At 40.0% G+C, this 13,627-nt stretch overlaps 1 protein-coding gene across 2 annotated transcripts in view; it reads right to left on the minus strand.

Annotated features, from left to right (window-relative positions):
- Positions 1-13,627, minus strand: part of FOCAD (focadhesin) — a 302,861-nt gene that overhangs the window by 76,627 nt on the left and 212,607 nt on the right. For both annotated transcript variants that reach the window (XM_061425184.1, XM_061425185.1), the window contains 2 exons: positions 7,562-7,654; positions 245-333 (listed from right to left, as the gene is read on the minus strand). In XM_061425184.1, the coding sequence (XP_061281168.1) occupies positions 245-333; positions 7,562-7,654 (182 nt within the window). The remainder of the gene's footprint in view (positions 1-244; positions 334-7,561; positions 7,655-13,627) is intronic.

A 13,627-nucleotide genomic window follows, 5' to 3' on the forward strand; every position in this document is an offset into this window, starting at 1 on the left:
GGAAAAACAAACCATTTCCACACTGCTTAAGAAAACAATAAAAATATATAAAACTCATGAATAAAGCTCTCCTTCTTTTATCTGGGGAGAAGATGGAAAATACATCCATCACATCTTTGGCCATTGCCCACTTAGGCTCATAGAGAAGTTAAAATTCCAACATTTAAGTCTTTAAAGGTAGTTCCCTTCTCCTTCACAGTTCATTTCCCATGACAAATAATGAGCACAGAAAGCCATCCCTTACCAGAGCCAGGCTGTGTTTTTTTTGTACTGCACCTCTTCAGGTCCTTCTTTTCCATGTTTTAACTGCAAATCCAGTTCTCCTATCCTTCCCTGCAAAAAGCACAGCATCCATCAGCATGCAAACTCTATGGCCAAAATGATCTTAAAATTTCTTTGGAAAACACTTAGGTAACAGATGGATCCTTTCCCAAGTAGCCTTAGGTGTTCCTGATAAGATAGCAGATTATGACAGAGGATGTGTAAGGAGAGAGAATTATATGACTGCTAGGGATTTCCACATTCACCAAATAAGTATATCCTGGAGCAGTTGTATATTTGGCAAATTTAGTGCAGAGCATTAAATGTTGGGATATCTATTAAAAGCAGATTTGAAGTTCATAGGTCCCATTCAACAAATCCTCCATATAGTAATAATCTGACTGTGTCAGCAGCTGCTAATTTGACCTGACACAATACCGAGATTGGATTACCACCATTACAACAGAATGGTTAGAAAATGAGTAAGAAGTACATAATACTTAAGATTTAGGTAAGGTGTAACAAAAATTATTATCAAACAGCTGCACACTACATTTTCTATTTCTTGACTCAACTTACAGACATAATTCTCAACCAGTACCAGGCCAAAAAAAAAATATATATATACACATACATACATATATATATAGTTAATATCATCAATCTGTTAAAGGCAAAACCTTCAAATATTTATTTTCTGTTTTATTTTTTTTACACTCAATTATTTTGATCAGATGCTTTCCCCTTTCCTGCATCACCAGTTAAATTATTTAAATGTAGTTAAAATTCTGGTTTATTGATATACCTTGAATCAAACAAGAACTTATTAGTATGCATTACAGAGTAATACTAAACTGTTTTCAGGAGTGTTTGTGTTGCTTTTGTTCCCACTAATGGTAAACGATGGCACCCCACTCCAGTACTCTTGCCTGGAAAATCCCATGGACGGAGGAGCCTGGTAGGCGGCAGTCCATGGGGTCGCACAGAGTCGGACACAACTGAGCGACTTCACTTTCACTTTTCACTTTCATGCATTGGATAAGGAAATGGCAACCCACTCCAGTGTTCTTGCCTGGAGAATCCCGGGGATGGGGAAGCCTGGTGCGCTGCTGTCTATGGGGTTGCGGAGAGTCGGACACGACTGAAGTAACTTAGCAGCAGTAAACGATTTCTGGCTATCTCACATCCTTGACAGCATTTGGGATTGTCAGGCTTTTAAATTTTTACCATTTCGGGGAGTGTGAAAATGGGGCCCATTACAGTTTTAATTTTCATTTTACTATTTACTGAGATTAAGCATCTTTCCAAATGTTTAAAGACTATTCGGGTTTCTTATTCTGTTCATTTTTCTATTGGTTGATTTTTCTTGTTGATTTTAGAGTTGTAGGATGTGCTCTACAGAAGAAAAACGTATCTCTCTATATATTCTAGAGAGGGAAGCAATACAGCTTTAGGTTAAGGATGTGGGTTCTGAAATCATGATGTCCTGACCTAATGGCATTTCTATTTGTGTGCTGTGTAAATTTGGGCAAGTCACTTCACCTCTCCAAGCTTCAGTTTCCATTTGTAAAATATAGCAAACACCTGACTTATGGTATTACAGTATCACATTAAATAATGTGAAAAAGTGTCTATTTAGTATAGTGACTGGGAATAATTACTACCATTATCAGGTCTGCTGTAGAAAACAAATCCCCCTTATTATCTTCTTATAAGCTATTCTCTCATGAATATATATGTATATAAAACCTTCTTGAAGTAATTCATAGTTTTAATCTGCATACTCTCAAAGAGTAAAAAGTTCCCCAAAATGTAATATCCAGACTATCCAGTTGCATGTCCCTGTATTTCTCTTATACACTCTTGTTACTAGCCTGTAAGCTCACTGACAAGGACAAGGACAATTTATCCAGCTAAGGAGGCGCTGCATTTTGCACAACCTCCAGCACACAGTGCCCTGGGGCTCACCAGTTCAGCACACCGAGAGCTGGTGGGCATTCTGTTCACGTCCTTCATAGTTTCTATTTACTTCAGTCAGTGTCCATCCCCGCCTCTGTGTTTCCAATGATAGAATCCTGACCTTTTCATTCTCCCTCTGTCTCTTGGAGCAAGGTATCAGAGATGGTCAAACTGGGAAGACATTAATATTTAATATTGATTGTAGCCTTCTAAGAGGGTAAGCAAAACAGAAAATCATGCCTATTGCCTACCTCTGTTTATTATGCTTCTTAAATCATTCCTCTTTCCTCCTAAAATATTTACGTTCCATAATGCTTTCCATAAAAGATAAGAAATTAAAAGGTTAAAAATCGTTCAGAAATAAACAAAACACAAAAAGGCCCATATACGTGCAGCCTCTTTAGAAGGTCTACTTTTCTGATCTCTCCTGTAGCCATAAATCAGTACAACTCTATTGTGACTAAGTACATTTTTCATTATTCCTTTCTCAGAGTTTCAGTTCTTCTCAATCTTCTCTTCTGAAATGTCTCTAACTCCTTCCACCCAGTCAATGTTAGGCTATTTATTCAGACCCACTTTGCCATCCAATTCTTCACCTACTGATACGAGATCCAGTGGCATTTAACTCAGTCTCCTCTGCAGGTTAAGAAGAGGGGTGAGGTGGGGCGAACACTCGTTGGGAGAGAAAAGGCTGAAATGATCCCTTGAACTGAGATTTTTGGATGGCCTGTAGATTTCAATTATTAATTTATCTATTCATCTTCCTTAAAAAAAAAAAACAAAACACCCTCAGCCTGTGTAACTACAACTTGCTGATTACAGTGAGCAAGTTTGCCTAATTCTAAACTTGCACACTGAAAACAACCTTTACAAATGGTCAAAGAGTGATTTACTAGTAGTCACAATTCCTGACTGGTTTTGACTTCAGATTATTATGTGGCCAGCTGACCAATGCAGGAAACAAGTATCTTCAGTCAACCTATTTTTAACCCCTCTGTCCTGTCTGAGGTCATAGTCATAATCCCTAAGGACCCTTTACACAAAGGTTGGAAACCTTAACCTCCTTAGCATCTCTCAAAAGGAGCAAGGTCAAGTCGACTGGACGGCACCTTACCAAAATGGACTCAAAATTGTCAGTCAAACTGTAGCTGCATTTTTCAACTTCATGGCAAGAAATTCAAATACCTCCCCATGTCAATCACTTTGATATGCTTATAATTCAAAATCCCATGTTCTTGTGGAAAATTAGATGAGGCTAGAAGCTGATGCCCAAGCGAAAGCCACTAGAAGTGTTCAAATTGCAACCTTATTCACATTACAGTCAACCTCCAGGAAATAATGCAGAATGTACCTTTCAGAGTGTCTCCTAGGCTTACTGAATAAAACATGGCTCCTCTAAATGACGCTGTAGTCTACAAAACATGTCTAGCACCAGATGGAAGTAACTACGCCTCCTGTACCAAAGAGCTATCCTCCAGGACGGAAATTCTTGATATAGATGAGGAGTTTGGCAGTCGCTCTAATTCTTCTAAGATCCTGTAAATTCTATTTAAGTGTGTGGGCTTATTAAAAAAAAAAAAAAACAACCTGTTGAACACTTAAAATGCATCAGCATATCAAATAATACTGATAGCCTATAGAGCATGGCTTTACTTTTATTTTTTATTTTTATTTTTTTTTATGAGGAAAATGTTTTTATTTTTTTATTTTTTAATTTTTTTAAATTTTATTTTAAACTTTACATAATTGTATTAGTTTTGCCAAATATCAAAATGAATCCATCACAGGTATACATGTGCTCCCCATCTTGAACCCTCCTCCCTCCTCCCTCCCTATACCATCCCTCTGGGTCGTCCCAGTGCACTAGCCCCAAGCATCCAGTATCGTGCATTGAACCTGGACTGGCATCTCGTTTCATACATGATATTTTACATGTTTCAATGCCATTGTCCCAAATCTTCCCACCCTCTCCCTCTCCCACAGAGTCCATAAGACTGTTCCATACATATACAGTATACTAACATATATGGAATTTAGAAAGATGATAACAATAACCCTGTGTACGAGATGGCTTTACTTTTAAAATAATACTGAAAATTTTTTTACAGCCCCTACTTTGAGTTTCACCTCTTAATCACCAATTCTCAATGGAACTAGACTTATTAGAAATCCAAAGGAAAGAGATTTTAATTGATAAATAAATATATATAAAGATACATACTGTCACCAACAACAATAGAAAAGGCAGAATAATTGACCTGTATTATTACAAATACTCAGCTGGATTTTCATAAATTGATCTCGAAAATATTAAACCAATTTGCATTATTTGTAACAACTAATGATGGTGTTGGGCTGCCCAGGTGGCTCGGTGGCAAAGAATCAGCTTGCCAAAGCAGGAGACCTGAGTTTTATCTGTGAATAGGGAAGACTCCCCTGCAGAAGGAAATGGCAACCCACTCTAGTATTCTTGCCTGGGAAACCCCATGGACAGAGGAGCCTGGTGGACGACAGTCCATAGAGTTGCAAAGAGACAGAGGCACACAATGATGGTATTAGGGAAAAAGCATGACATGGTGGCAAAGGCTGTGGCTCTGGAATCAGACAAATCCAAGTTAAGTTCTAGTTCTCTCATTTACTGACTGTTGGGTTGTGTGCTGTTTGCTTTGCTTTCCTGCTAACCCTGCTTTCCCATCTATAATCCCATTCTACATGAGGTTAACAATACCTACTTCAAAGGGCTTCTGTAAAGATGAATTGAAATACTAAATGTTACATGTTGGTGGGCAGACACTAGTCATTTATTAAAGGTCTTATTATGAAAAGGAAACCATAGAGTATTTTTAAAAAAATCAATTGCTTGTCATCTGCATATTATATACCATGAGTGTATGCTTAGCTGCTCAGTTGGGTACAACCCTTTGCGACCCCATGGACTGTAGCTTGCCAGGCTCCCCTGTCCATGGGATTCTCCAGGTAAGAATACTAGAGTGGGTTGCCATTCCCTTCTCCAGAGGATTTTCCCAACCCAGGGATCGAACCTGGGTGTCCTGCATTGCAGAAGATACTTTACTGCCTGAGCCACCAGGGATGCCCATGTTATACCACAATCCTGTCCTATTTGACCTTCCTTATGCTAAGAGCTAAATAAAATTTTCAGGACATTCTGCAGGAGAAGGAGTTATTCTTGCTGCTTCCAGGTGCCTGTATTGGAGTACATCCTCTATTAAAGCATCAAAGACTGAATATGTTGTAGCAAGGTTTTAAGATGCAAACATGAGTGCTGACATGCTTGGTCATTCCTCTGGCCCCACCTCCATCCTTTAGGACAGTGGTCCCCAACCTATTGGGCACTAGAGACCAGTTTCGTGGAAAACAATCTTTTCATGGACCAGAAGGTAGGAGGAAGGTGGTCTTGGGATGATTCAAGCACATTCTATTTATTGTGTACTTTATTTCTATTATTATTACATCAGCTCCACCTCAGATCATCAGGCATTAGATCCCGGAGGTTGGGGGCACCAGTTATATTTAACCACAACACCTTATTTCTTAAGACTTTATGAAAATCTTATTTGGGGCCATCAATTTCTTAAGTAATTTAGATTTTTTTTTTTTCCTATCATCCTTAACAATGAATTTTAAGCTAGGAAAAAGGATTAAGTTAGTAGTTTTTTTTTTTTTTTCTCATATTGTTAAATGTTTATATATTCCCAAACTGGTTAAAATTATTTCTAATTTTTGAAATTCATAAACTATAACTTACAATATTATTGGAATAAAAGAAGTCAAATTAAGCATAATTCATTTATTTAGTGAGTACCTACTATGTTTTAGACATGTCAGGTTCTGGAGAGACAACAGATAGGAAAGCAGCTTCTGACTGTAAGGAAGAAAGACAACTGGAGGGAGACCCTGGACACATAACTGAGGTGATGAGGGCTTCTAAAGGGAAGCGTGGGTTCTAAGGAAACATATGCGAGGGGCAGACAACCCTGGGGGGAGAGGGGAGGCACACAGATAAAACTACAAAGAACAAGTAGAAATTTGCCATTCCAATATGTGCCCCTTAAACCACCATGACTAACTATACATACAAAGTGAAACTTACTCCTGGAATTTGACAAAAAGGGAAAAGCTGCAAAAGAGCCTTGACTAGGCAAAGGGAAGTGGCAGTTCTGCAATAGAAGAACTAGGCAAAGGGAAGTGGCAGTTCTGCAATAGAAGAACAGTGTAGGTAAAAGTCAAACGGTTAGGGTATACTTCCCTGGTGGTCCAGTGGCTAAGACCCTACATTCCCAATGCAGGGAGCCTAGGTTCGATCCCTGGTTGGGGAACTAAAAAATTAAGAGGTTAGGGAAGACATGCTGTGTTTAGGAAAACAAAGAAATTGAGCAAGGTTGAAAATGCAGGGAAAGGGTGAAGACATAAAGCTGGAGACATAAGCAAGTCTAGATGGAGAGGGGGCAGGTACAAGACGATAACTCAGTCTGGGATGTACTCAAGTTGAGGTACTGTGGGCCAGCCATGGGGCACATCAGGCACAATAACAGACATTCACCAAGCAGCAGGACACAGGAGAGCAGCTTTCAAGAGGGAGCTCTGGATGGAACACATGTGGGGGGGCATCACATTTAAAATTCAAGTACAGTTATATATGTATGCTTCACATTCTTTTATGAGCAACAATAACCATTGCATTTTTTATTGGAGTATAATCACTTTAAAGGATTTAAATGGAGAAGGAAATGGCAACCCACTCCAGTGTTCTTGCCTGGAGAATCCCAGGGATGGGGGAGCCTGGTGGGCTGCCATCTATGGGGTCGCACAGAGTCAGACATGACTGAAGTGACTTAGCAGCAATCACTTTAAAACATGTTTGTTTCTGCTGTACAATGAAGTGAATCAGCTATATGTATATATATTTCCCATCCCTCTTGAGCCTCCCTCTAACCTACCATCATCCTACTTCTCTTGGTCATCACAGAGCACCCAGCTGAGCTCCCTGTGCAATAAAACAGTTTTCCACTAGCCACCTATGTCACACATGGTAGGGTATATATGTCAAACCTAATCTCCCAATTTGTCCCACCCTCCCGTTCCCTGCCTGAATCCACATGTCCATTCTTTAGTCTGTGTCTCTATTCCTGCTCTGCAAATAGATTCATCTGTACCATTTTTCTAGATGCCACAGATTTGCATTACTATAAGTCAGAAAGAAGAAAACAGCTGCATTTTTGATAATGCTATTTTCCTAAGTGCTTTTACATTAAATACATATTTGCAGTAAAACTTAAAAAAGAGATAAGCTTTAAAGCAAGCCATCCCATGATTTCATTACCTGTAAAATGGCATGATAAGCACGAGTCATATACGCGAGCCAGGCCTGGGGGAGGAAAATTGCCCGGTGCCACTCGGAAGGCTGGATATGAACCTGTGGGGAAAATGCACCAGAAATCAGGCTGCACAATATTAAAACAGAATAAAATGAAAACTGTATCAGGAACTCTTTCTTCCCCTTCATTTCAATGGTTTAGATTCTAAAACAAACCAAATCTGTCTAGGATCATAACCGCAAATAAGATCTTTTGGAGATTTTCAAAGGAGAGGAGTTTAGAGTCCTGCAAAGACAAAATAAAATAAGCCTGGAATTTTCTAAATTAAAGCAAATAAAATCCTACAATGACCACAAGTTAAGATGCATGTGTAATACAAATATGTCTTTGAAAATTAGGGAGAAACTCTAGAAAGCCTCTTGTCAATGTCAGGAAACTAGGTTTTGTCTAACAAATCCCCCTAGTAATTTTAAATAAAAATAAATATTGCTCACATCCTGGACTTCCAGTATGACAGTTTCTGAAGTAATAACCTTAAATTGCCAACAGAAATATCATGTTGTGTAGAAACCGTCGTGGTAAGAGCATGCAAATGAGTCCCGCACACAGCAATTGTGCACACCACTAGATAAATGCCCTTTAATCAGTGTGGGTAAACAAGAGAAAAATGATATATGCCAACACTGAAATCCTGTTTCTGAAGACAGGCCCAGACAAAACATCTGGTTTTCATAGTCATTTCTGTTTCTACCTATTAGTATATGGCTATCTTGCAACAAATCTTGCCAAGGTCTGCTTCTGTTAAAGAAAGATCACTCAAGAAAAAAACAGTCACAGTGCATCACATTTCATGTTTCCTGTAACTCATCTCATCTAAACTCAAACAACGGAAACTTAGTCTGTGTCTCGCAGACAAACAATAACAACAAACACACAAAAAGGACAAATTTCTATATGATTGCCCCAGGATCATGATAACTACAGTGTTTACGGAGATTTTTACTATACAACAGGAATTAATTTTCTCAAGTGCTCTGTGATAGGGAAGAGAACAGCCTCTCTGAACCGGGTTGGTTTCCATGGCTTCTGACATTTTCTTTCATCCCTGTCTCAGTGTGGGCCTACAACAAGCAAGGGACTCTGGAAGGATATGAGGATTATAAATCGATCAGTGACTGCAGAGGGTTCAGAAATGGGCAGAGAGAGTCACAAATGGACATAAATAGATTATGAAGCGTCTGTGGGAACAAAGAGATCAACTCTGTCTGAAATCTACACCCCTCATCCCATTGCTTCTTTTTTAAAAATCAGATACTCGAACAGTATGAAAGAGATATTCAGATCATGAAATAAACAAAAAAATTATAAAGACAGGTTTCTTGCTTTTCTGGTTAAGTACTCATTCTGTCAAGCAGAGTAGGGGGAGCCTTGTCAACATATTAGCAAAACTCCTTGAAAGAATGAACCCACCAATTCCTGCTTCCTCTCTCATTGTTCAGGAAGCTGAGGAGGCACTAATTAGCCCTTGACCTTGCTCTCTGTTTCCAAAATGTGGGGACTTCCCTTTAACTTTTTTCCTATCAATTCTGTTTTCTTTCCATAAAATAGATGAACAATCTTTGAGTTCTATTTTGAGATTTGGATTACACAGAAAGAAAACCAACACCACAACTAAAACTTTTACCTCTTCAGAACTTCAAAATATCTTAAAATTTTGCTGCCAAATAATCCACGGACATCACTGCACAACTGAGAATATCCACGTGCTGTGTGCTAAGTCGCTCAGTTGTGTCTGACTCTTTGCGACCCTATGGACCATAGACTGACAGGCTCCTCTGTCCACAGGATTCTCCAGGCAAGAACAGTGGGGCGGGTTGCCATGCCCTCCTTCAGGGGATCTTCCTGACCGGGGATCGAACCCACCTGGGAAGCTCAAGTCTCGGCAAATTGGCAAAGAGAGCATTGAATGTTTTTGGAAAGACAATGATCTCAATTGCTTCTTGAGTTAAGAAAAGAAAGCAGTATGAAAAAAATGCAAAAGTAAATAAGCAAATCAAATGTCAAGCTTCTAAGAACAAAGACGCTCATGCCAGGAAACCTATTTAAAAGGAGGTTATAAACTGAAGGTTAAAGCTACTCCTCCTGCTGCTACTCAGACCACATCTGAGGGTAGGTGCAGGGAGGCAGTCAGGCTTGAGCCTAGACACCAGCCTGAACTCCCCAGGTTTCCTGAGATTATACCTAGTCTTTGTGTTCTGTGGAGTTAGCTAGGGCCAATCTCCTGTAAAATGCACTTTCTCACTTTTTCCCTTACAGAAGAGAGACTTAGGGAAGCGGCCTGCATACAGCCATGCCCTTACTCTCCAGCTGTGCTACAGACACAAGAGACTTTCTTGACCATTTTTAACACAAACAGATTTTAGGATCCCGTTCCAATTCAACACATAACCCTCCCATATAGGTTAATGTCTCTAGGCTGACAAATATAATTAGCATTTTAAAGTATGAAAATCATGTATCATTTGCTATACTTGTGAGAAGCCTTTGAAGGAAAGCCAATCAACAAACAAGTTCCAAATCATGACGTTTCAACCCTGTTATTCAACAGATGATAAAGCAAGGTTCTCAAGCACTGTGCACTAAGTTTTAATTAACATGTGCAATATACTTTTTCTAAGACTAACTCTGCATACCCATGCAATGACAGGTGTCTGATGGACTGCTGAGGTGAGCAGGTTCTATGATTTAGGAAAGAGTAAGAGTTTCTGTGTATAAGAGGTAGTACTAAGTATAATGAAACATTACTGCATGGGCCTAAAAGAAGAGACCACATTATGGAAATATGCAAATAGAAGAAAGGGGGGAAAGAAGGATAATAAGGCCAGAGTGGGGACAGAAGCTGATTACAGGACCAATAGGGTGATCAGTGTATCTCATTCAGAAGGTGAAGCCTGAGTGAAAACTTGAAGATGAAGATGTAAAAACAAAGGAAAGTGCTAGTGGGAATGGAAAATGGCTCAGCTGCTATGGAAAACAGTTTGGTGGGTCCTCAAAGAGTTAGACATAGAATTATGACTCAGCAATGCCACTCCTGGGCTTGAATCTGCTGCAAATGCAGGAGACTCAAGAGACATGGGTTCAATCCCTGGGTTGGGAAGATCCCCTGAAGAAGGAAATGGCAACCCACTTCAGTATTCTTACCTGGAAAATTTCACGGACAGAAGAGCCTGGTGGGCTACAGTCCACAGGGTTGCAAAGAGTCAGACACGGCTGAGCATGCGCACACACAGACTCACACACAGTCCCACTCCTAGGTATATACTGAAAAGAACTGAAAATACATATTCAAACAAATACTGTAATATATGCTAAAGCAGCACTTTCACAAGAGGTGAAAGGCAGAAATAACCCATAAATGAATTTGTTCATGAAAGAATAAATGGATGAACAAAAAAATGATATATCCACAATGGAATGTTATTCAGCCATAAAAAGGAACGAAGTACTAAAGCAGGCTACAACATGGATGTACCCTGAAAACATGATGTGAAAGTGAAAGAAACCAGACACGAAAGGTCACATATTATATGATTCTGTTTATATGAAATGTCCAGAACAGGGAAATCCATACAGATAGAAAGCAACTTAGTGGTTGCCAGGGATGGGGAAATGAAGAAGTGGGAGGGAACATTTAGTATATACATGGTCTCATTTGACGGTGATGAAAAGGTTTCAGAGCTAGATAGCGGTGATGGTTACTCACTGAAAAGGTACTAAATACCACTGATGTACACACTTTAAGCCTTAAAATGGTTAGTATGATGTTACGTGACTTTTAATTCAATCAAAAAACAAAATAAAAGATAAGGCAAAGGTCCCTAAAGTGACTGCATGGCTCACTGTTTTAGGAACAGAAGGGAGGCCAGTATGATGAGCACAGACAGAGAAGCAGAGAGGAGAGTGGAAAGAGAGAGGGCTGGTGAGTCAACAGGAGAAAGGATGGCCTTCTAGGTCAGTCCTCAGGACTTGCCTTTACTCTCACTAAAGGGGGAGTCATTATGAGGTTTTGAGACAATATGATCTAATCTACATTGAAAAGGATCTTATGGACTGTTCTGTTGAGAAGAGACTGTAGTAGGCAAAGGTCAAAGCAGAGAAATCTGCTCAGAGGCACCTGCAAAACTATAGGTAAGAGATATTGGTGGCTCAGAGTGGTATCATTTAGACTGTAGAATAATAGTTTTCAAGTATTTAGTTATGTAATTTTTCCACCTCACCCCAAATGTTAAGTAAAATGCCAATATATAAAGCATGAATCAGAGAAGCAGAATTTGTCAGAGGAAGTAAGGAGGAAGGCTGGGGGCTGGGTGCTCAGCCCTCATGATCATCTCAGTCTACCCTCGGTGGGCCCTCGTGAGTGCTCATGCACGCATGCTCAGTCGTGTCTGACTCTTTACGACCCCGTGGACTGTACAGCCCACCAGGCTCCTCTGTCCACGGGATGCTCAAAGGCAAGAATACTGAAGGGGGTTGCTAGTTCCTTCTCCAGAGGATCTGCCCAACCCAGGGACAGAACCTGCATCTCTTAGCCTGTGGTGGTCCTTAGAATTCTTTAAAATGCAGTTTTAACTAGAGGCATATAAGAGAGATCAGTGGTTGTCAGGAGATGGGGGAGCACGGGAGGGGCTGACTGCATAGGGGCATGGGGTGATTTTAGGGTACTGGAACTGTCCTTATCTTGACTGTGGTACTGATTAGATGAATATGTTCACTTCTCAAAATTCATAGAACTATACACTAAAATGGGAGAAACCTACCATATATACATAACTCAATAAAATAAAATTTAAAATACATAGTTTGAAAATGACCACTTTTAGAACATGTACTTCTCAAACATTCACCTCCCACTATCTAATACACTCTGTACACTTCTTTGCATCATCATTCAAAAGCCACTCTCCCTCTTATCATTCCTCTATCAACATTACCCTATCAACATTGCAGTCACCCAGATCTGAAACTTCTGATTTATCCTGGACTTCTCCCTTGCCTCCAACTCAACTGTCAACTCTGCCTCTGAAATGTTCACTGCGCTTGTCCCTACTTTCTTCCTCACTGCTGCTGCTGCTAAGTCGCTTCAGTCGTGTCCAACTCTGTGCGACCCCATAGACGGCAGCCCACCAGGCTCCCCCATCCCTGGGATTCTCCAGGCAAGAACACCGGAGTGGGTTGCCATTTCTGTCTCCAATGCATGAAAGTGAAAAGTGAAAGTGAAGTCACTCAGTCGTGTTCGACTCTGTGCGACCCCATGGACTGAAGCGCACCAGGCTCCTCCGTCCATGGGATTTTCCAGGCAAGAGTACTGGGGTGGGGTGCTATTGCCTTCTCCTTCTTCCTCACTGAGTTAGTCCTAATTCCTGTCTTAATTATTGAGGCCATCTAGCTCATCTCTTAACAGTCTAAAATCTTCCTTCCTTCTAATACATCCTGAACGATGTTGCTACTATTACATTAACTCAGAATTTTTCAAAAAACCTTTGATGGTTCATTAAAGAATAAAGTCCAAAATTCCTCTATGCTATGTCCAAAGTATTTTAAAATTAAAAGTACACCATTTACTTTAAGAAATAATTTGTTGTTATGTGAGAACTCTGCTGGCTAAGATCCTTAACCAGTTCCCCCACTTACTCTCTGCTCCTCTTTCATTTAATCTGTATTCTGGTTCACTTAGGTTATAAACCAATTTCCAAGCCTGTCCAATACTCTTTAAGACCTTCGTGTTCCCTGATTGCTTCCATGGCTTTGAATGTCCTGTGTTCCTTCCTCTCATCTCTACTTTCTGAAATATTTCTCCCATCCCTACGCTTCCAGTACACTATTCTACACCTCTCTTGTTATACTCAACAGGTTGCATTTTTTTGTGATTGGACACTAATCATACCAACCTAAGAGCAGAGATCATATTCTATTCACCCTGGAATCCCTCTCACGGACACTGAACCCACAACAGTGTCTCACACATAAATGTTCCCTTAAAGACCTGCTGAGCTTAACCACATTAAATGTAC

Source organism: Bos javanicus, chromosome 8 (assembly GCF_032452875.1).
Source record: "Bos javanicus breed banteng chromosome 8, ARS-OSU_banteng_1.0, whole genome shotgun sequence".
Lineage (NCBI taxonomy): Eukaryota > Metazoa > Chordata > Mammalia > Artiodactyla > Bovidae > Bos > Bos javanicus.